At 41.8% G+C, this 24709-nt stretch overlaps 1 protein-coding gene across 3 annotated transcripts; it reads left to right on the forward strand.

Moving 5' to 3' along the window:
• The first annotated feature begins 16085 nt into the window (after window positions 1-16085).
• On the forward strand, window positions 16086-22168 carry LOC108219093 (uncharacterized). Of its 3 annotated transcripts, none has more exons than XR_001806541.2 (9): window positions 16086-16276; window positions 16931-17810; window positions 18729-18847; window positions 19289-20191; window positions 20261-20558; window positions 21065-21230; window positions 21416-21518; window positions 21606-21830; window positions 21927-22168. XR_001806541.2 is itself a non-coding variant. In XM_017392368.2 (8 exons), the coding sequence occupies exons 2-8, from the start codon at window positions 17007-17009 to the stop codon at window positions 21721-21723; spliced, it is 2511 nt and encodes an 836-aa protein (XP_017247857.1). In that variant the 5' UTR covers window positions 16092-16276; window positions 16931-17006; the 3' UTR covers window positions 21724-22168. The 3 variants fall into 3 exon arrangements, 1 of the variants encoding a protein (XP_017247857.1); XR_001806542.2 differs by having other exon boundaries at window positions 16134-16276; window positions 16911-17810; XM_017392368.2 differs by having other exon boundaries at window positions 16092-16276; window positions 21606-22168.
• The last annotated feature ends 2541 nt before the right edge of the window (window positions 22169-24709 follow it).

The raw sequence follows: 24709 nt of genomic DNA on the forward strand, positions 1-24709 counted from the left end.
ATAAAAAAAACAGAGGGAGTAGTAACATAAGCTATCGCATATCAAAAGCGTATTATCTCCAGATATAAGGTATTTCAAGGGAAATTTCGAGCTCCAAACACCCTCTTATTATATTCAACTAAATTATATATTTTAATGAGAGTTACAGTTCATGGGTGCCACTAACTATCGAGTCAATGCATGCGTTTCTTATTTCTTGTTTTTGCATGCATGTTTGCAGCTCCTTTACCACTTTTATGGTTTTTATTTTTATATAGTGGCCGGTTTTGTTCTTAATTTCACATGTATTTGCACAAAGTAATCATTTCATTAACTTAATCAAAGTTTAAAAGGTTTGCTATATGTGTTTAGGTTTCGGTCTCCTAGATTCATGTCTCCGCCGTCTGAGATTATGTATAATAGTACTCATTTTTCTATAAACTAGATAAAGCATATTTGAATGGAGTTAGGGTCCTATTTGAGATTAGCTATTAGCGGATTCCATTAGAGTTTTGACTAGCGGATTGAATTAGCTGTTTCTTGTAAAACTGTTTGGTCAATAGCTGATTGATTAGCTTTTTCCGACACAAATCAAAACCTCTAACCCAAAAAATTCCTCAAAATAGTTTTTTCAAAATTAATTTTTTGAGTCTAAACCTTGTTTCAATCCGCCAACTACCAAACTCTTATATTAGCGAATTCTAGTGGTCGAACCTCTAAATCACCCCAAAACTCTAATTTTCCCCCAAAACTCTGACTTTCAAACAGGGCCCAAGTATCTGTCATTATTACCGATGTTAGTGTTCTAATTTTTTTAACATAACTTCGACAAAACATAAATTAAAATAATTTAACATATCTTTAAATGCCTAAAATTTTATTATATAATGGATAAAAATTGAGAACTAGTCTAATAAGATGGATATATCTACTTCCATTTCCAACTTTTCTAGTTAAACTTTAACAATTTCAATCTATCTAAATACTTTGATTTTCACCGCTCTAGAATCTTTTATTTGAAACAGAATAACCTTTTTTCCAATATAATTGTTAACCATAACAATATACAAAAACAACAAAAAGGAGTTTCATAGCAAGTGGATCATATATTTATAATGGAAGGGGGACAATATCATTAGTGGCGCTTAAACAACTAGTAAGCTTGTAACTTTAGATCAAACTATTAAAAAGCTAATGATGCACACATTATTTAATCATCAGTATTGATAACGCCAATCTCCGATCCCGGTCCTTCCTCCGTCGTGACAGGTGGTTCCGTGGTGTAGCTGCTGGATGGGAGCCTACAAAACAACGCCGGCGGGGGGTTTTGCCCCGAAGCGCCTCCGGCGTGAGAGTAAGCGTGGGTTTCGGAAGGATAAAGACTAGAGAAAGTGCTATCTATGTGTGGTGGGTGAAGGTGTATGTGTGGTGGTTGCTGGTGGCTGGTGGCTGAGAGTGTTTGAATATATGCTGAGTGCTTAAGTGTGTGTAGAGAATGAGTGTAGAGAGTGAAGTTACCCTTGAACTCTTGATCCTTGGTCTATTTATAGGCCAAGGATTAGGGTTCAAGGGTGCGTACCTGGATCCTGGTCCTACACGTGTAGGGGTTTGATCCCCTACACGTGTCCAGGTGTCAGCGTGGGAGTAGTATTTTGGAATGTTCCCTGGCTTGTATCTATCGCCAGTAGTTGACCGTTATGCTTGTCTTTATCGTGTCAGTCTGTGCCTTGTGCAGCAAGTGTCGGCTGGTACATGTATGGACCCCGGTCGAGGAGTATGATCAGGGCGTACCCGGGTCTAGTGTCCCACCCGGGTGGTGTATCCTGGTAGGGTTGGTGGATTGCATGCTGTGCTTGGCGGCTTTCCGGGGGCCAGGGTCCTTGAGTGTGCCCGGGCTTGTCTACCCGGGTTACACCATATCATTTGCCCCCCACTCCCTTACATAGATCCTCTATGTGAGGGAGTAGGTTGGAGTTTTTGCACTCGAGTTTGCTGCCGTACTCCGATGTGTCCGGGAAGGAGGAGATGGTTTTTGCTTTAACCCCCACTTGGGAGGATCCGGGTAGGGAACAATTTTTTGCTTTCCCAATCGGGTGTATCCGGACAGGGGATTTCGATCTTTTGCTTCGTCGGTGTACAGTCGGTCCGGGTCGTTGACCAATGCCCGGGTTGTGTGGGGTTGACGAAACGTCCGCTGGGCGCTTGGAGTTCAAGGGGTGTCTCGGGAACGGTTTTGTTTTTCGAAATTCGAAAAGGTCGCGTCTTTTTAGACATGTAATTATAACCGCTGTTAGAACTTCCCTTCCTAGCCAATCAGTGGTTGCCACGTGGATGGTGATGTTACTGCCTATAAGTAGGGAGTCATTACCCCTATTTCACTTTTTACTTCCATTTTTCTTTACTTCTGCTCTCCTTCTTTCTAAAGCTCGCAGTTCGCCTTTGGTGTTTGGAGTTTTCGCCGGAGTTTCGTCAGTGTCGTTCCGCCGGAGGTCTCTGTGGTTCACGATTCATCGTTTTCGGCTTTTATTCAAGTAGGTTTTCGTGTCCTCTCCTTTTCTTTCTCATCTCGTCGCTTCCATGAACCCATGTATGCATGAACTTGTTTTGATTATCGTCATTTGTGGATTTTGGTTCTTGGTATTGTGCTTGTATTTGTTTATGGAAAGGTTTGTTTGTATAAGGATGCTCGCGTTTATGTGTGTTTTTGGTGGTTTTTGGGTTATCGATCTGTTGTTTGGAGTGGGATTCTTGGGTTTTTTGCGGGGTATGTGTGTATATATATGTGTATGTATAGGTGGGTTTTGATTTTTGATCTTTGTTTTTGATTTGAAATAATGAAGGAACTGTTTGTGGTTTTCGGGTTTTTCGGGGGTTTGAACTGAACCCGGGTAGGACAGGTATGCCCGGGTTGGGTAGTTTTAGGAGATGGTTGTTTTAGATGTTTGAGGATTGTGTATATGGTTGTTAAGGGTAGGCTTTCTGGCCCGGGTATAGTTTTTCTGACCTGGGTACATGTATTAGGTCCGGGTAGGGTTTTTGGGTGCTTTGTTTTGTACTTGGGAAAATTTTTTGTGCTGTATCTTTTTAGTATGTGGTACTCTTCTCCCCTCGTAAATTTGGAAAAGGAGAGAGCCCGGGTTGGTTTGTAGGATGTGTATATAGTTGTGTATTGTAGGTAATATCGATCCGGGTATAAACTCTCTCACGTGGTTACTTGGATGCTTTTTATGATGAGGTGGCTGTGACCTCGGGACCCGGGTAGCATCCAGATGTGGGGTGTTTTTCTTCATGTAGGCTTAGTTGAGTGAGATCCGGGTAGGCTTTGGGGATCCGGGTAGCTTCCGTTTGTGTCCTATTGCTTCTTTCTGACTTGATATCTCTCACATAGGTTTAGGACGGGATCCGGACCTTAATAAAACTTGACATGAATTGTGGATTCTTAAAACTGATCCGGGTTGTCTTCTTTATTTAGGTCCATGGTCCGGATCCCCAAGCGGCCAAGACAAATTTCTGAAGAGTCCTCTAGTGATAGTGAATCAGACGGTTGTCACGCTCTTGCTCATCGTGCCCGGGTCCGGCTCTCTAAAAGGCCAAGACAAAAGGTTGTCGCTTATTCGGCGGTGCCCGGAGAATTTTCTAGCGGTACAGAGTGCGACGAGGTTCAGACTTTATCTTATCGTGCCCGGGTGAAGATGGCAGAGAGGGAGATTGAGGAATCCGGGGTTGTATCCGCCCACCAGGATGTGGTGCTCACGTCCGGTAAACAAGTAATAATGACTCCGGAGGGGATGTGGGGGAACTCTAAGTCTTATTTTATCACTAAAGGACCTCTGGTGGAGGAGAAAGGCTTCTACGCCAATATGTCCGGCTTCTACAGACTTAAGCATCCCAACGGGCGGCTGGGACCTTATAATAAAGAAGAATTCGACGAGAGGTTCCGAGAGCTGTCCGGGGTCCGGGCCCCATTCCCAGTAAAGAGTCATATAAAAGAGCTGTCTCCGGATGCGGCAGATCAGATGATCCGGACAGCCTTTCAGTTGCCGCCCGAAGTTGAGTGGAGGTGGCCTGAGCCCGGGGAGAAAATCTACCATCGTCCGGCTGACGGTTTCGTCCCAGTGTGGCTCGAGCATCTTCGGTCGGGGTGGAACCCGAGGTGGCACATTTTTTTCAAGCATCTCTGCAAATACGAGTTTAAGATCTCTCCTATGCAGCTCACGCCGAATGCGATAAAATGGATGACTTGGTTTTTGTGGGCGTGCAACAAGAAGAACTACTACCCGACCTTGAAGCTGTTCCATATGCTCTTTCAGTTCAAGAAGTCTGGGGTGAAGCCTTTGTACGAGTTGCGCTTCCGCTCCAAGGAATGTGGTTTAGGATCCGGGTTCCTAAGCCCGGTTATCCACCAAAGCTCACTAAAGGGATGGAACGGCGAGGTGATCATGTTGAAGGGCTTAGATTTGGCGTTTATGCCCTATATAGAGACAGATGACGAGAAGGTGAGGACGGACTTTGGTACGCCCGGAGCGGCTGGGGAGTTTCGGGATCAGTTGGCTGAGTTCTGTAACTGCCTCGGGTTTCAACTGACCCGGGATACGTTTATGCGGCACGATCAGCTGCACGAGGGCGGCTGTGAGTTGCATTTTTTCCTTGGTTTTTTGTTGTGCTTTTGTAGTGTCTTGTCCGGGTCTCCTTGTTTGTAATGTGCATGTTGTAGTGTCTTGTCCGGGTCTCCTTGTTTGTAATGTGCATGTTGTTGTCTTGTCCGGGTCCTTTTGTTTGTAATCTGCATGTCCCTTAGGATATTTTATTGTGGCATTTCTCTGATTTGTCGCGTTGTTCTCTTACTGACCCGGGTTCTCTTGACTTTTGACAGGTCTTCCCTACTTTGACCCGGATCTCTGGAGAGCCATGTCTGCCAACGACTCTTTTGCTGCTGCTTTGAGGAACTTGGGGGGAGTTCATACTCTTCCCAAGCCACAGCCGAAGGACAAGTCGGCAAAAAAGAAGAGGGCTGTGAAGAGGGGGGAGTCCGGGTCCTCTCGTCAGGAGACGGAGGGGACCGGTAACTCGAGTGCTACTCCGGACCTGGAGGTCCCGGTTGAAGATCAGGGGCTGGGAGTTGATGCTGTGGAGGTGGAGAGCCCGGTCCACGAGCCGAAGAAAAAGAAGAAGAAGACTGATTCTTCTCAGAAACAAGTGATTGATATGACGGGGGAGGATCCGGGAAAGTCTGCGATGGAAGTGGTGGACCTGGGGGTCGAACTCGAGGGTGGTTCCCGCCCAGCGCCCAGGTTTGGAAAATATCCGGTCAAGAAAGTGATTGGGTTAATGTCCGAGCTCCCCTCTGACCAGGATTGGGAGATGATGGAAGATCAGGGTCTGGTCGAGAATTTTAAGGAGATCGGGGACCTGTGGGGTCAGGTAATTCTCCTACCCGGGTTCAATTTTCTTTTGTACTTTGCTTCGTTTTCCTTGTTTTTTATAATTCTGGTTTTTCTGACCCGGGTCTGATGTTTCTCTGTTAGCTCGGTGGTCGCTTGGCCGGGTTTAACACCCATGCTTTGGCTAACTTGAAGAAGGAGAGAGATTTCTCTATCGCTAATCATGCCAAGGCAGTGAAGTTGGAGAAGGATCTCGATATAGAGAGGTCAGCCCGGGAGGCGTTGGAATCGAGTTTGGCTACCAGAGTCAAAGAGGCTGAAGTTCGTAAGGAAGCTGAGCTCGGGCAGAGAGTCAAAGATGCTGAGACCCGGGCTGAGGGCGCGGAGAAGAAGGTTACCGGGTTGGAGCAGCAGGTGGCTGAGTTGAAAAAGGAATTGGAGACCCGGAAGGCTCCGGCGGATGTCATCTCTGATTTCCAGAAGTCCCCGGCGTATGGGGATGCTTTGTCGAAGGCCGCAGCCGCTGAAGTTATGCGCTGCTGGACCGTGGCCGAAAAGCTTCTCAAGACGGACCCGGGTGCCAATGCTCAGAGCTTCATCGACCTCTATATCGCCGCAAAGGACCAAATCGCTGCAGGTGGGCCGGAGCCCGAACCATATGTTGCCCCGGGTCAGGAAGTGGACTCGGATTCCTCTGCTGAGTCCGAACCTGAGGACGAAGAGATTCCTGTCCAAGATCCTCCTGTCGATGATCCTTCCGTCCAAGTCCCTCCTCCTGCTTAGATTTATTTTCGCCTTTGCTTTGAAAATCAATGTTTTTTGTAAGACTGGATATGCTTGTGTTTCCGGATTTGGATATTTGTCCGGGTCTGTGTTGACCCGGGCTCGTGGATATTTGTCTTCTACTGCTTTTATCGAATATTTCCTTGTCATCTTTGCCTGTGAATGCTTTTTGTATATTTCTTTCTCATGTTTGATTGTTTTAGAATAATTTCGTACTTAGGAAATTTTTCCAAGTAGAGACTATATAGGTGGACCCAGGCAACGCCTGCCCGGGTCGATTGCTTCTATCTGCTTTGCACTTGGAGATTTTTCTAAGTTAGATGAACAGCTTTCATACAGAAATTTCTTGGACGAAACAGGTGGACCCGGGCAATGCTTACCCGGGTTGATTGCTTTTATAAGTGTTTGCACTTAGAAAATTTTTCTAAGTAAATTAAACAGGTGGACCCGGGCAATTCTTACCCGGGTTGATTGCTTTATAAGTGTTTGCACTTTAGAAAATTTTTCTAAGTAAATTAAACAGGTGGACCCGGGCAATTCTTACCCGGGTTGATTGTTTTATAAGTGTTTGCACTTAGAAGATTTTTCTAAGTAATTTAAAGAGATGGACCCGGGCAATGCTTACCCGGGTTGATTGCTTTACTTAGAAGATTTTTCTAAGTAAATTAAAGAGATGGACCCGGGCAATGATTACCCGGGTTGATTGCTTCATATGTGTTTTTGGTTGCCTTAGAAATTTTCTAAGTAAATAACAATATGGATTCATTGGTAGCAAAAGATTTCATTGATATTCAGACGATTACACAGCTTTGATAATGATCAAAAGTACATGATTGCTTTTTAGGGATATATGGCTGTCTTCTAGGATCCTTCCTTCTCGTTGGTTTTACTGATAGAACTTCCTCAACCTAAGACCATGCCAGGTGTTGGATACTTCTGTTCCGTCCATATGCTCCAATTTGTAGGTGCCCGGCCTTAGGACTTCTTTGACTTTGTAAGGGCCTTCCCACTTAGGCATCAGCTTGCCAGTGTTGGTTGGATCAGAGGCTTCGGTGTCTCGTAGGACCAGGTCTCCTGCTTGAAAATTTTTAACCCGGGATTTTTTGCTGAAGTGATCCCGGGTCTTCTCTTTGTATTTTTCCATTCTTGCGATTGCTTGATCTCGGACCCCGTCTACCAAGTCCAGGTTGACTCGGAGTCCTTCTTCATTCGCGATTTCGTCGAAGTTGATCACTCTGTGGGAAGGTGACCCGACTTCGATTGGGAGCATTGCCTCCGTTCCATAGGCTAATTTGAAGGGAGTTTCTCCGGTGCTTGTCCGGGGACTGGTTCGGTATGACCAGAGAACATGAGGTAGTTCTTCTGGCCATTTGCTCTTGCTTTCTTCAAGTCTTTTCTCAATTCCTCTCAGGAGGATCCGGTTGGTGACCTCTACCTGGCCATTTCCTTGAGGATAGGCGACTGAAGACTTCTTGTGCTTGATGCCTCTTTTGGCCAGGTAGCTTTCAAAGTCCGACCCGATGAACTGGGGTCCATTATCTGAGACCAGGACTCTTGGTAGCCCGAATCTCATCAGAATGTTGTCCATGAACCGGATGACATCTTGTTGATTGATCGTCCGCATTGCCTTGGCTTCAACCCACTTGGTCATATAATCAATGGAGACAAGCAAGTACCTAAGGTCTCCTTTGGCCCGGGGAAAGGGTCCCATGATGTCTATCCCCCAAACAGCAAAAGGTATTGGAGATAGGACTGAGGAGGGTAGGACAGGGCTTACCCGGGGTACGTTGCTGAATAGCTGGCAATTTTTGCACTTCTTAACAAACTCGACGGAGTCTTGATGAATTGTTGGCCAGTAGTAGCCTTGCCGGATGATTTTATAGGCCAGGCCTTTTGCCGACATGTGATCTCCACAGATCCCTTCGTGAACTTCCCTCAGACAGTATTCGGCCTCCTCCGGACCTATGCATTTCAGGATTGGGGATGAGTAGGTCTGGCGGAAGAGGATCCCGCCTTCTACGAAAAACTTTGCTGCCTTAGCTTTTAGTCTTTGAGCTTTTCCCTTGTCCTCGGGTAACTCTCCTTTTTCTATGTAGTTGATCAGGGGAGTCATCCAGGTAGGGTCGTTGTTGATTTCAAAGATTTCTTCCTGCTCTATTGTGGGTTTGTGCAACTCTTCGAAATACACTGAGCTATCCAGGTCTGCCGAATTTTGGACCAACCTGGAGAGGTTGTCCGCCTCCGTGTTTTCTTCCCTGTTGACTTGCAAGATTTTGCACCCGGGGATCAGGGTAAGGTAGCTTTTCACCAAGGCTTGATACCTGGTCAGAATTGGGTCTTTGGCGAGGTATTCCCCGTTTGTCTGCCTGACCACAATTTGTGAGTCGCTGTAGATGGTCAGGTTTTGGATAGACAGGGTCCGGACTAATTTCAACCCTGCTAGAAGAGCTTCGTATTCCGCTTGGTTGTTGGTTGCTGCGAAACCGAAGGAGATTGCTGTTTTGATGGTGAACCCATCCGGGCTTTTCAAGATCAGCCCGGCTCCTGACCTTTCGGTTGTTGAGGAACCATCGACATGGAGTATCCAAGACTCCGGATTGGGTTCTATTGGGGCTTCCGGTTCGGTTTCCATAGGAGTTGACTGGTTTTCTGGGAAGTTGCATTCCACTACGAAGTCTGCCAGGACCTGGGCTTTGACTGTTGTCCGGGGTAGAAACGTTAGGCTGAACTGGCTAAGTTCAATTGCCCAGTTCACCAGTCTCCCGGAGATGTCTGGTTTGTGAATGATTTTCCTTAGCGGTTGGTCTGTGACAATCCTGATTTCTCTTCCTTGGAAGTAATGTCTGAGTTTTCTGGATGCGGTGATCAGTGCGAAAGCAAATTTCTCTAAGTTGGGGTATCTGGTCTCCGCATCTTTGAGGACCTGGCTGACATAGTAGACAGGCTTCTGCTGCCCGGCTTCTTCCCTGATCAAAGCCGCCCCGACGGCAAAGGGTCCGGCTGACAGGTATAGGTAGAGGGGTTCTCCGGGCAAGGCTTTTGTCAGGATCGGGGGCTTGGACAGGTATGCTTTTATTTCATCAAAAGCTCTCTGGCAATCCGGGCTCCATTCTACCAATTTCTGATTCTTTGCCCCTTTTAACAACTCAAAGAATGGTAGACATCTTTCAGCGAGTTTGGAGACAAACCTTCGAAGTGCTGCCAAGGACCCCGCTAGCTTTTGAACTTCCCTCTGAGTCCGAGGTGGTTGCATCTCTTGTACAGCTTTGATCTTCTCCGGGTTGGCCTCGATACCCCGGTTGCTCACCATAAAACCCAAAAATTTTCCAGCTTCTACTCCAAAGGTACACTTGTCCGGGTTGAGCTTTAGCTTAGTCCTTCTCATGTTCTCAAAACATTCTTTGAGATCAGAAATGTGACCCGGGACCGAAGTGGATTTGGAGATGATGTCGTCGACGTAGCATTCCAAATTCCTTCCAAGTTGATCCTTGAAAATTTCGTTCATGGATTTCTGATATGTGGATCCAGCGTTCCTTAACCCGAAAGGCATCAGTTTGTAGGCATACACTGCCCGGTGGGTTATGAAGGCTGTTTTGGCTATGTCTGCTGGGTTCATCTTAACCTGGTTGTACCCGGAGAAGGCGTCCATAAAGCTTAACATCAGGTGTCCTGATGTGGCATCAATAAGCTGGTCTATGCTTGGTAGAGGATAAGGGTCCTTCGGGCATGCTGCATTCAGATCCGTGTAGTCAACACACATCCTCCACTTTCCGTTTGCTTTCTTTACCATGACTACATTAGCTAGCCACTCCGGGTATTTGATCTCGCAGATGATATCTGCCTTCATCAATTTGCCAACTTCCTCATCTATTGCCTTCTGCCTTTCTGGTGCGAAATTTCTTCGTTTTTGTTTGACTGGTTTCTTCTTGGGGTCCACATCCAGGCTGTGCATTGCTAGTGACTCATCCAACCCGGGCATGTCATCCGGGCTCCAGGCAAAGACATCTGCGTAACTCCGAAGTAATTGGATGAGTTCTTCTTTGAAAACGGTATCCAGGCCTTTTCCAATCTTGACTTTCCTTGTCGGGTTGTCTTTCTCGATTAGGACATACTCGGTCTCGACCGCAGCTTCGACCTTGGTTAATTCTTGTGCCGAGATCATTTGCTGGATCCGGGCGTCAGTGTTCTTTTCCACAAAATCTTGAGCTGAGCTCATGGTTGCTTTCTGGTTGCTTTGTCCAGGACCAGGATTGATTGCTCCCGGGCTATGACTGCCCGGGTCTAGGTCGATGACCTGGACTTCACCCTTAGGGTTTGTTCTCGGGTATGGTCGATGCTTCTTGTTACTTCTCTGTTTTTGGAAGACGGTAGCCTTTCTTTTGTTGTCCATATGGGTTTCCGCCATAACCAAGGCTTGGCTGTAACATACCCCGGCTGTTTCCGAATCTCCCTTGACTTCGCCTACCCCGAACGGAGTTGGGAATTTGAACTTCAGGTGCGTGACAGAAGTGATGGCTTCGATTTTGTTTAGACCCGGGCGACCAATGATCACATTGTAAGAGGAAGGTGTGTCTGTGACATAGAATTTGATCATATGGACGACCTGGGTTGGGGCTGTTCCAAAACGAACCGGGAGGTAAAGAGTTCCTAGGACCGGGACAATGCTGTTCCCGAATCCGTATAAAGGGTCCTCCCTGTAGTCGTTCATCCGGATGTTCCCTAGTTGCATTCGGTCCATGGTATGTTTGAACAAGATGTTTGCTGAGGAGCCGTTGTCGACTAGGATCCGTCTGACCTCATTCTCGGCTATGTCCAAGGTTACCACCAGGGCCTGATTGTGACCCCGGGTGACACCCTCGAAGTCCTTACGGCTGAAGGAAATGACTTGTTCGGGGAAGGTTTGGATGGACATGACTTCTTGACAGGAGTCCGGGCTGGGAGGAGGGGAACAGGATCCGCCCAGTACTACGTTGACAATGTTTTTCTGTTTCCCGGATCCTCCCGTTTTGTCAGCCGTGTTCCGGGCTATATATTGTCCCATGTTTCCTTTGCTGATCTGCTCTTCAATGAAGTACTTGAGGGATATGCAGTTTTCGGTTTTGTGACCATGAGTGCCATGATAGTCGCAATGTCTGTTGGTGGGTCTGCTTTCTGGAGGAGTCTGCATAGGTTTTGGTGGGTAGTAGAAGGGTTTATCTCTGATTTCTTTGAGTATATCCTCTCGGGATCTGTTTAGAGGGGTCCATTCGGGCTCTGGTTTTGGTTCCCTGGTTGCTCTGTTTGGACCGGGGTCACTCCTGGACCCGGATCCCTGTTGGCTGGTTCTCTTAGAACCTGATTGCTGGATGAAGTTTGTTTGTCTGTCTGGTTTGAATTTCTTATCCTGGTGATATTCTTTCCTGGGTCTATCTTCGATTTGTTTTCCTTTTGAACTGCCCTGTCGGGTCATCCTCATTGCTTGGAGCACATCGGTTTCCTTGATGAATTTTGCGGCCATGGCATAGGCAGCTGCCAGGCTCTGGGGCTCCTTGTTGATCAACTCGACCACATATCTCTCATTTTGTTCCGGGTCCAGGTTCCTTCGGAATATGCTCAGAGCCTCACGCTCGTCCAGGTTGGAGATTTTGTTGATTGCTTCCTGGAAACGTTTCATGTAATCTGAGAGTGCCTCATTGTCATACTGACGAACCGTTTCCAGGTGACACATATGGAGTTCATGTGTCTTGTTTGCTCGGAACCTTCTGAGGAAGGCTTCCCTGAAGTCTTTCCAGGACCCGATGCTCCGGGAGGGGATCCGGCTGAACCATCTTTGGGCCCCTCCCTTGAATGTGGATGCGAAGAAGCGGCATTTGGTCAGGTCATTGTAGTAGTAGATCAGGGCTATCTGTTCAAAATAGTGTAGATGTTCTTCCGGGTCTCCCAGTCCATTGAAAGATTCAAAGTTGTAGTGCTTCATACCCTTTTGTCGGGGTATGGATTCCAAGGAGTGGCTGAAGGGAGTCAGGGTTCCCCCAATTTCAAGCCCGGAATCATTTCCGATTTTCCGGTTGAGCTCATTGATCATGTCTCTGAGGTTGGTTTGCCCCGGTCTCTCATCCTCGTCATCAGAGATGAGTTCGGGTGTTGCTTCCTTCCGGTAGCGCTTAGACCGGGATCCTTTCGTCAACTTTTCCTCCTCGAGTTGGATCCGGAGGGCGATTTTTTGCTCAAGTTTTTCTTCTTCCTCTTTCCGGATCTGTTCTTTCCTTTCAGCCAAGATTTTCAGCCGGGTTTCCTCACTTTCCTTTTGTTTCTTTTTCTTTGCTTTGTCTCCGATCCGGTCAAAGACGGAACCCCGGGATTGACGGCTGTTCCCGGAGTCCTCGGATTCGCCGATGTCCTCAAGTCTGCGGTTGCTTTCCCGGCGATCATGGTACTGCCGGATGGCTTCAGCCAGCTCTACATTGGTGAGTTGGGATAGGTGGAGGGTGGTGACCGGGACATCGGTGTACTTGTACTGGTTTGCTTCGATCGTGACCCGGGCATCATTGGGGTTGATGGTTTGGTTCTCCTCCGGGTTCACATGGGTGAAAAGGGGTCCTGAGGCATGATCCTGGTTCGGGTTGTCCTGGTCTGTCTGAGGGTTATCCGGGTTCTGGGGAAGACCCAGGTGGGAGCGCGTCCTTTTTGTCATGGTTTCAAGAACTCACACAGGGTATATGGTTGCTGTTTTGGTGGTAGTGCGCACAAATAGTATAGATAGTGACAGGATGACAGAAATAGTGTGCACAAGTAGTCAACTTACTATTTTCAGAGATACCACAAATAGTTAAGTGACAAAATGTGTGCAGGTGTGAGACAAAAGATTTTATGTGCTACAGACAAGATTAGGGTTTTGCTCAGGCAGGGTTTGCTATCATGCTCTATCACAGACAAATTTAGGGTTTTGGTCAGGTGAGGTTTTCTACCATGCACATATCAAGAAAAGCCATGGCTGAAGGTTTCAAGGAGCTGGGTGTTTTATGAAAGCTTACTGGTGTGTTTGGACCCCCGTTTCGGGGGTTTGTTGAAGGAGATGAGTCCAGTGGCACCGTGACCACAGGACAGAGGACACCTTCCCCTCCTTCTAGCGCCAAATGATAACGCCAATCTCCGATCCCGGTCCTTCCTCCGTCGTGACAGGTGGTTCCGTGGTGTAGCTGCTGGATGGGAGCCTACAAAACAACGCCGGCGGGGGGGTTTTGCCCCGAAGCGCCTCCGGCGTGAGAGTAAGCGTGGGTTTCGGAAGGATAAAGACTAGAGAAAGTGCTATCTATGTGTGGTGGGTGAAGGTGTATGTGTGGTGGTTGCTGGTGGCTGGTGGCTGAGAGTGTTTGAATATATGCTGAGTGCTTAAGTGTGTGTAGAGAATGAGTGTAGAGAGTGAAGTTACCCTTGAACTCTTGATCCTTGGTCTATTTATAGGCCAAGGATTAGGGTTCAAGGGTGCGTACCTGGATCCTGGTCCTACACGTGTAGGGGTTTGATCCCCTACACGTGTCCAGGTGTCAGCGTGGGAGTAGTATTTTGGAATGTTCCCTGGCTTGTATCTATCGCCAGTAGTTGACCGTTATGCTTGTCTTTATCGTGTCAGTCTGTGCCTTGTGCAGCAAGTGTCGGCTGGTACATGTATGGACCCCGGTCGAGGAGTATGATCAGGGCGTACCCGGGTCTAGTGTCCCACCCGGGTGGTGTATCCTGGTAGGGTTGGTGGATTGCATGCTGTGCTTGGCGGCTTTCCGGGGGCCAGGGTCCTTGAGTGTGCCCGGGCTTGTCTACCCGGGTTACACCATATCAAGTATAATCTGTTAATTACCTTTGTTGCATAATATAAATCAGATTTTCTAGAGTGTGCATATGAGCACACACTAACAACCACTTTTTGAGTAGGTGGAGGAATTTTATTGGTTAAATCTCATTAATAATCATGACACCTGCAGATGCACAAAAATTAGACCAGTAAACACGCTCCACCTCAACAAAAAGTAGTTGTTAATGTGCCCATGAGCACACAATAGAAAGACCCAATATAAATTAAGCACAGTGGACGCTTTTGTCTACTGTACCACTAGCTTACTCTAAAAATTCAAACCAGCAGTGAAGTGAGAGGTGGGAATATAAGATGAAAATGATCATGAAATGAGAAAATACGGAGTACTCCATTTAGCTCTAAAATTAAAGGCTATAATTGTGTGGTTGATTGATTATTGACTACACATAGGGTTTATGTCCATTAATCACCACGACCCCACGAGAGCTGTGTGCTCAAATTCACCTGCTCCACACGCAACGACATCGTGCCACTCTCTCAGTTACTCCTCATCTTACCGTTGAATCCAAGATTATTTCACATGTATTCTTAAAAAATATTTAATAATCCAGAATGTTGGTAAAAGTTTAATGATATCTGCCGAGGTATTTGAGTCGAGTTCAATTTAGATTATCAACATTTATGTTTAACTTTTTAAGAATTGAGTTTGAAGATTACGGGATATAATTGATCTGAATTCGAATTAACATTTGTAGCTCAATTTTTTCAGAGTCGAATTCACTCTTTAGGTGATATTTAAAACATGTCTGATCTGCGATGAAGCGTAACAACTCCAATTATTGGATTAATATTTATATCATAATTTTGTTTCAAAAAAAAAAAATATTTATATCATAATTTATTCTTATGATATTAAACTCGGACTCTTGCTCGTCTCGAAATAATATATAAGAAATAAAATTTAGATATAAATCGAACTCACATATCAACTAAAAATATTTCTCAATGTACTGGCGTGTGTCAAAAGGTACTGTGCATAGACGTTACAGGAGGAAAGAAAAGTAGAGACGTTGAATTTACCAGGGGTGAGCATAAAAATCCGAAATCCGGATTATCCGATTTTCCGGTCCGGTATCCGATTGAAAAAATCCGGAAATTTGGATATCCGATCCGAATAATCCGGACCGGATATCCGATCCGGTTTTTTTCTATAAATTCGGATACGAATCCGGATTACATATATATAAGAAATCGGATATCCGGATCCGATCCGGTTTTATTATTTTTGATAAAATATTTTTTTATAAATAATATATTAATAATTTTTAGTTTTGTAAAGAATCTACATCTTGTAAATTTCACGTCATTTAAGCATGAGTACGTGATTTTTTTAGAAGCAGCCAATGTAATACTCCTATAACACATCACAATATCAATACACCCCACGCGGTATGCCGATCACAGTTAAAAGAGTTGAGTCTGATGCTTACATGTATTTAGCTAATATCGACCTCCAATTCTTGCTTTGATATGTCAGTGCTTTTTTATTTCAGTCTCGTTGCCAAGCAAATATGGAATACACACTTTATATTTTTAAGTATGGTACATGTATTTTTATAACTTTTTTGTGGACTTCCAAATTCAATCATCATTTACACATTTATTGCTCATGTTATGCTAGCTTATTATTATTATTATTATTATTATTATTATTATTATTATTATTATTATTATTATTATTATTATTATTATTATTATTATTATTATTATTAGCATATATTCACTTAGATCAGATGATACTTATTGCATTTTATTTATTATTTCACTTATCAAATATTAATATGAATCTATTTACGATTTTATAGGCAAAAGGTATCACATAGTAGGCTATAAAAGTGTTTTTTTTAATATTATTTGTCAAAAAAATAATAAGAAATGAGTATATATCAATCGGATCCGGATAATCCGGTTTCCGATCCGATTTAAGAGGATATCCGAATATTCGGATATCCGGTTAAACCGGAACCGGAACCGGAATAAAATTTTAGTGATCCGAAAAACCGGATATCCGGTTTATATTTTATAACCGGACCGGATATCCGGTTATGCTCACCCCTAGAATTTACGGCAATAAATAAGCGACAATCTGACAGCGGAATAATCAAGTTTCTCTTATTCATCTCGCTCCCCAGCTACTCTCTCTCTCAATCTAAAATCTCTCCCCTCTCTCTCTCTCTCTCTCTATCTCTCAGACTACATATCTAACAACTCTGCTTTGCTTAGGTTTTTCTATACTTAGAAGTCACAGTTTCATTCAAACCAAACACTTCTATGAATTCCAAAGGTACGTTTCTCCTTACATATGTTTCATTTTGGAACACTCTTGTTTACTTTTCTAGTACTTTGTACATGGTAATCTACTTGTGTTTCTATACTTTTATGTTTCCGCGTGTTGTCTGAATTTGACCTGTTTGGTAAGAAGTGCTTTAGTTGCTTTATGTAAATCAGAGAATATCTGTTGCTTTTCTGTTTGGTACAATTAGATATTTCTGTGTTTGCTTGATAGTTTTCAACTATTTCATTAATTTAAGTTTAGTTTATACAAAAATTTTAGATCTGTAAAGACTAGTGATATGGAATTGTTTAGAGTAATGTTCTGGACATGATATGAATATGCACTGAAAGGCGAAAATGGAATGTGGATCCATAAAGATTGCTTTGATACACCAATATTAGCTGTTTCATTGATGATAGATTCGTATTTGAGAGGGATTATATTTAAATTGATGAAATTGGTAGATTTCGTAATTAGATTATAATCGATTTTTAAGTACTGTCATGTATAGGAAATGTTGTAGCGAGGGAATGGTATGCGTTTGCATTGAAGTAATTGGTGACTAAGAATACGAGTTGATGTGTTGATTTAGATTGGTGTTCTTATTGTTGTATGTGAAGTATGTGTTCTGAAGTTCGTGCAGTAAAAACTTATGTTGAACAGGAAGCGGAATGGGTGCTTATCAATTTCGGATGATTACTGTGGTTGAGGACACTTGTCTGTTTTAGGTGTGCTAAATATGGCTGTGGCTGGTTTACATAATGTTTCTGCAATCAGTTCTTCATTGGGTATAGAGGCTCAGTCTTCCTTGCCCAGATGGTGTGCTAATAATGAAAAACAAAGTACCTCGCTTTTGCGAATGTGGCGAGAGCTTGAGGGAGATCAAATTGCAAGTAGTTCCCAATCACAGGTTGGAGGAAGATCAATGCAGGAGAATGTGATCGAACATGGTTCCAGCTTAAGTAATACTTGTTTGTCTGCTGGTAGTGGGGATGGCAGTGTACATAGCTTGATAGATTCAAATGAAAAAGAGAATGAACGCATCATATCTCCCAGAGTAAGACAAATTGAACATGATGATACTAGAAGTTCAAGCTCGGAATCTACTAATTATAGTGAAGTTGAAAGGGAGAGGCTGAGGGAAGTTTTCCGTGAATGGCAGAACAATGGCTTAAGGAACAACACACCTAGTGATTCAAATTCAAACAATTCAACAAGGGCACAATGGCTTGGTGAAAAGGAGTGCGAAAGGGTGAGAACTGTACGGGAGTGGGTGAATAAGACTACACATCAAAGAGACAGATGTCATGGTGGAGGCAGAGATGGACAAGATTCTGAAACCGGTGTTCAAATTGATCGGGTTCATGAAGGACACTCTGGTGACCAATGTGAGACTAGACCCAAAAGGACAATCCGTAGGCTGTGCGGCAGACAGACTCTTCTTGATCTGCTGATGAGAGCTGAGAAGGAAAGGAGAAGAGAGCTTCAGGATTTGTTGGATCATAAACATGTATCGGATTTTCCCTATCGAAACCGCATCCAGGTTAGTTATTGCTGGAATTAATATCTAGTTGCTATTATGCATATACTAGTTGTATATAGTAAGAATGCATTTTTATAATTTTAAATGTATAAAATATGAAACTATCTGTATCCTCCGACATGCTCGTTATGCAATTTCCTTTACAAGTGAGTTGGAAAGTCAAGTAACTTGTTTCAGTATGATGATAAACACTTACACAGGCTCATCTTATATTTACTTCGATGTCTTTGAAAAATTATATTAGTTAATCTGAGTTTGCAAGTTGTCAGTTTCTAAAAGAGTAGTGGTATAGGCATGTCTCGTTCCAGAGAGTGCATTGTAATTTCTTTTCCTTGGGATCTGAACTAGAACCATTGTATTTACATCAGTCATTGGTTATCTGCTGTTTTATCATGTGTAAGGAACAATTCTGGCATTACTATTTTTTCGATGATAATTTTCGTGTTGTGCCTTTACTGTAATTTCTTGTCAGTGGGTTAGTAGTGATTCTTTTATTCGTCACCACGAGGAGCTAGAACCATTTCATTATTAGTCATTACTTATTTGACGTTTTATAGGTGTAAGGAACAAATCTGACAATACCATTTTTTCTAGCATATGTTTGTGCTAATAATTGTTGTGTTCGTAATCCTGTTACAATAATTAAAGTATTGCATTCCACTACTCACATCTAGAAGAAAAAAGGGCTTACAGTTTTGTGCTTTATAATAGTTTTTTGGTGTGCCCAGTAAATCTATTAAAAGCTTGTCTAAATTAGGATTATACGAGTTCTATGTGCTCATAAAATTAATGTGTTCAACTTATTGCAGAATTCATTTCCATATAGTTGTTCTTATATCAGAAATTGTATCACTTTTGTAGTTTGTATCATGATACACAGATTTGTTGCCCAATTAACTAGCTTTAGTATATTTGCAGTCACTACTTAAAGGTAGATTTTTGCGTAACACACCATACAATCAGGACGAGAAACATTCTTCTCTAGCAGCAAGTGAATTGGGCATATTACGACAAAAGCAAACTGTATCTGGTTTAAGGTACTCACTTTCTTGTTATTCCATAATGAAAAGTCAAGTTAGGGTCCGCATTAAACTTCTTACTTTTCTTTAGAATTATTCTAATTGCAAATGTTGACTTTAGAATATTTTTCTCTCTCGCCTATGTATTATCATTACAATCATTTATGTGATACCTCCACAGTAAAAATTACATTCCTTTTAATTCTTAAACTTGACAATTGGAACCTAAAGTTTGCATATGTTTATATGGTTTATTTTGGTGGCAATTTGAGTTCGAGAAAATAACAGTGGAGAGGCGTCTCATCTTAGTATCAGCATGAATCCCCAATTATATTCTCTGTATAACGTATGTGCTAGTGACAGAGGACATACCTTGTAAACATTCTTAAGCAACTCTCTATTAGGAAGCTTTCACATTACTCCTTATAAACTATTGACACAATAGCGAAATTTCTGCAGGGAAGGATTTCTCTCGCCCAAATTGGAAAACTGCATCTCAGGCCCAGTAGGCAGTTGCCAGTCTGACAGCTCATCTCATAGTGACATAAGTTGTCATAGAAATGAACAAACTCGAGTAAATAGTTTTCATGATGTTGTTCAAGATGAGTTCTGTCACTCTGAGCCTGATAGCGAGGAAACAGATACCAATATTTCCAAAACAGAGGACTTAGAATTTGATGCAAGTGAGGGTTCACATCTGCAAGAATCTGAAGCTCTAGCAGGTGAAAGTCGTGATGGTTTGGTTTTGGAAAGTGAGAACAGAGAGCAACAATCATCAACCGATGAATTTGATGCAAGGAGAACATTTGTATCAGAAAGTTCATGGAGGAGTACTGATGACAGGCAGCATGATACTCTAGGCACTGAAAGGAGTGAACAAGGTACTCTACTAGAACCCTGTCTATCAGTCTCTCAAGGTTATGATCCTACAAGCAATGAAAGAGATGCACCCAGTGCATCTGGTGATATAGATCAGTTAGAAGCAACCGTAATTGAAGGTATGAGTTGGCAAAATATACCTCTTGAATTAGAAGATTGGCAAGATTCAGTTATAGAAGATGGCGACATTGACTGGGTACAATTAAGCATGGGTAACTATACTGCATGGAGAGAGGCTAGTGAAGATGGTATTGATACAATCTCACATGCCAGTAGCCATCAAGAAGAGTATGAGTTGCGCAATGACAGCGAACATTTTCATTTTCAAGTTCCGCAAGACGAGTGGCATGAAAATGCTTCAAATGATGGTAGAGATGATTGGTCAGATAGACCTTCTGTTGAGGAAGTTCCCGGTGTTGATGTTTCTCATTTCTCTGATGACGATAATGGGCAGAGTCTGGAACTCAGACAACTTCATAGCAGGTATATCACCTGATTAGTGGCCTGACTAATGTAAATTTGACGTATATCTTATATCATCTATAAATGCAGGAGAAGAGTCTCTAATCTTCTCAGAAGTGATTTTCGAGCAAGTTTGGACCGGCTGATACAATCATATGTAGAGAGGCGCAATCATGCTCCTCTTGGCTGGGAGGCAGACGGAGCATCATCCTCTCCACCTGCTGTTATAGAGGAGCAAGAGGAACAGATGACAGTTCAGTCAGAAGTTTTTGTGAGTACATCACTCCCAACAGTTGTACTGCCTTCACCACAGGTCACTTCTTCACAGACTACATGGGAGCATAATGCTGGCCAGCAACAAGTGAATAGCATTCAGCAGTCAAGAATTGTAAGTTTGTATATTTGTATTTGGAACTTGTGCTAGCCTAGCTTTTTTTATTTTCGTGTGCTTACAAATATGTAGTTTGGTAGTAGATATTGGTAGTGGATATTTGGTATTAATGTTGTGCTACAAGTTCTGTCAGTTAGCTATGACCTATAAGTTCTCAGAAATCATCTTTCCTTTGCACTATGTTCAGTAGCTATAACATTTTGTCAAATTTATGATAATTGTAATCTGTAAAATAGCGCCCGTTTTGTTGGATAACTGTGAGTCTGTGACTTAATAACTTGCATGTATAGATCAAGAATACAATATTCTTACTAGCATGTCAAGCTGCAAGAGAATGGAGTACTATCTTTCGTTTAGATTTGCACGCCTTTTTCGTAGTATTTAAAATAACTTAAGGGTCTTAGGGATAAAATGCAATCCTTTTCTTCCTATTATAAGACATCTTTTTGGGATTACATTTTATATATTTGAATCTTAAATAATCTTCTTATATATTTGAGCAGGACTGGGAGATTGTTAATGACTTGAGGCTTGACATGGCTATGCTTAATCATAGGATGAACAGCATGCAGATGATGCTGGAAGCCTGCATGGATATGCAACTTGAGTTGCAGCGTTCAGTCAGGCAGGAGGTTTCTGCTGCTCTTAATTGGCAATCAAGATCAGCAGGTAAAAGTCCAAACCTATGTTATACTTTATTTATCCTTCTGGTTATGCTGTGTCAATTTGTACGACACATTGTTAATTCAGCAGAAGAGAAATTGTCTTGTTCTTGACGTATGAAATCTTCTTCTTCTAGATGTCTGTTTTAATATTGTCAAATCACCATTAAATGGTCTTTTTCTTTGTTGTAGATTCTGAACTTAATCTGGTTCCTGATGAATCTAATTTGGAACATGTGAAGAATGGGGTTTGCTGTATATGCTGTGATGCAAATATAGACTCTTTATTGTACAGGTAAAACTAAGAAACTCCTAAAAAATTCCTAAAGAAATCCTACAATAAAATCTTACCCTTCATTTTCTGCACGTATCTGTTATACAGGTGTGGGCACATGTGTGCATGCTCCAAATGTGCACAGAAGCTGGTCGAGGGCAAAGATAAATGTCCAATGTGCCGGGCACCGGTAGTTGAGGTGATCCGTGCTTATTCCATACAGTAGAGTATGGAGCAAGAGTGTGAATAGAAGGCATATAAATTAATGTCCGAAAAAAAGAGAGAAAAACAGGAACTAATAAATTAATTAAGCAATATACATTACTGACAGAGGTTAGTTTCCTTTAAACACCAAGATCTTTTATATTTTGCAGTGCTTTTGCATTTGTGCAGTGTATTCATGCTCATTTTCTTTTCTGTTGATCGCAGGATATTACTTTATAGGATAAATAAATTGGTAAATGGAACTTTTTATCCATTTATACCAGTCAGTATTTTCTTCTTCCCTGCAAATTCATACAAAATGGGAGATCCTGTCCAATTCAATATGAAATGACAGTCATTTGACTTGTACGAATTGCCTGTGATTTGCAGTATTTTAAATTGTTTATACAGGAGTACAACTACAATTTTTAAAGGAGAGAATGTCATTTGAAACTGTTTGATTGTAATTTTGCCAATATCCGTTTTTTTTTAATGAGCCAACACTGAGAATATTATATAAATTTGGCATGGGCTATATTAAGAATTGACGACGGCTTAGTCACTGCAATTTTCATCTAAGTATTTTACAGTCCCAAGTCCCAACCGTCGATGCCTACAGTGAGAGTGTCTTGCTCAATAACCGATCTAATTAACATGTTACCTCCTCTGTTTTTAAATAGAGTTTTGAAATATAGTTGACTCGACTTTTAGGTGCAAATTCTGAGTTGTTTGAGCTTGAAAATTTGATATTATAGATCTTATTATAATAGCAGCATACTAGAAAATGGAAATGAAGTTTAATATTTTTGATATTACAAGTCTTATTATAATGAAGTGACAGTCATACTAGACGGTGAAGCTATGGAGCTTGAAAATTAAAGGGTAATTTTCGACACATGAAACTAAGAATCATGAAAAATACATCAGAAAAATGTTTTTCATAATATTGATATTATTTAAATATTTTTTCCTAATATCTATTTAATACTTTATACAATAATGTCGAATATGTTAGTTTAAATATGTAAATATAAGATTGTGTTTAACAAGATAATATATTCTCCCAAATTAAAGATCTAAACATAAGATTGGGTTATTATATGTTATGCTATTCTAAATATGTTAGATTAAAGATGAAAATATATTCTACGGTAAACACGTAAATATAAAATTGTGTTGATCAATATTGATATTCAGGTGTCCTGTCGGTCTATTATAATATCCGTGTCATAATACTACAATAGTGTTAGATAAAATATATGATAACTAAAAAATATTATAGATGAAAGGAGAAAGAAATATTAGACACATGAGAGAAGAGAGAAAAGAGTGATTTGTATTATATTTTGGTGTGTCTACAAACTCCAACTTGATGCCTATTTATAGGTACAAGATATGAAGAGGTTACAAGTATGTAAAAAGCCAAAGGTCCTTTAAGTTATAAGGACTTGAAAAACCAAAAGACATGTACAAGAAAGATCTAGAGACATCCATCAAAAGTCATCCACATATATATTTCATAACACTCCCCCTTGGATGACTTGTATCAATATCATGCCTCATTAAAACCTTACTAGGAAAAACCCGGTGGGAAAAAACCTAGTGAAGGAAAAAGAGTACATGAGTTGTACAAAACTTATCACTTATATCTCCCCCTCATCACAATATAATTATAAAAATCAGCAAATATCTCGAAGTCTGCACATCCCGGTCATGTTTACTAATTTCTCGAAAGGAGTAGCAGGAAGTGTCTTTGTGAGAAAATCTGCCGGATTCCTTTGATCATCATTCCTTGCACGTGATGCTGCCTCGCTAAAAACTTTACCAGGAAAACCCATGGATAAGGGAAAAAGAATGCAGCGTGCATTTGCTCTTCCTTAATAAAAGTTGCCTGCAACAATCAAATTCAAAGAAAATCTCCACTATAATGTATTCAACTTTTGACCTCCTCCTTCTTTATGCCTGCAAAATTAGCTTAAAACCTTATAGAATAAGTTAGTGGAGATGGAATAAAATTATCATTTTGTAACTTCAGGACTAACACGCTCTTATAGCGAGCGATCCCTTAACAGTGAACACTAACCGAAAGTGGAGACTTGCTTTAAATAATTATTGTCAAAATGTGTATGATAAAACATGTTGTAGTTTACTTAGATACGGTACTTCAGGACCGAGAATTTCTTTCAAGTGTTCACAAAAAGTTAGTGTACTATCGTGTATTTATAATCCTTCTGGGATTCACATATGACAATATATCATTCATCCAAGAGTTATTCTTCTTTCAATATATACACCAAAAAACACTTTATCACATAATATAACATATAGTATTTTAATCAGGTGCAACTCAATTCAATGTTAACTAGAAACACATTCTAGTTTCCATCTATCTCTGGCCAGAGACTTTATGAGTTGTCACCTATAATTTGATATATAATGATGTATTTGTCAAAATAATTTTGTGTTGGACTGTTGGTCCAAATCCCTTTTTCATTTGAGAAGGTATAGTTCTCGAGAGTTTGTTATACTGCTTCTGGCAGTTAAGATCCTTTTAGGATGATTATTGTCAAGTGGGTCGTATAAAACTTAAATTGAACCTTCACATATTGAGGGATTATTTCGCAATCAAATAATCATTTCCACCATACAATTATTTGAGCTTTACATTTCTATAATTTCATTTGGTTTTCGCACAAATAATCATTCATATCCCACTGACTTAACACCTTTGGGTGTGTGAACTGCAGTTTCAAAAATTTCTCTATATGTTTTTAAGAGATAATGATTCGTAGGGCGCATCACTTTCACAACTTCTGGTGTGAGAGGACTACTGGTCCAAATAATTTTTCTTTATAATTGCCTCAATTATATCATTTATTCTTTGGCCAATTTTATAAATATTTTCTAACAGATTCTGCTTCATGATCCTCATTGTTATCAATAACCTCAAGTTCTATAAATATCATCGACGTCGATTCGATTTATGGTTCCACTTTATTCTGGACAAG

Source organism: Daucus carota, chromosome 4 (genome assembly GCF_001625215.2).
Source record: "Daucus carota subsp. sativus chromosome 4, DH1 v3.0, whole genome shotgun sequence".
NCBI classification, from domain to species: Eukaryota; Viridiplantae; Streptophyta; class Magnoliopsida; order Apiales; family Apiaceae; genus Daucus; species Daucus carota.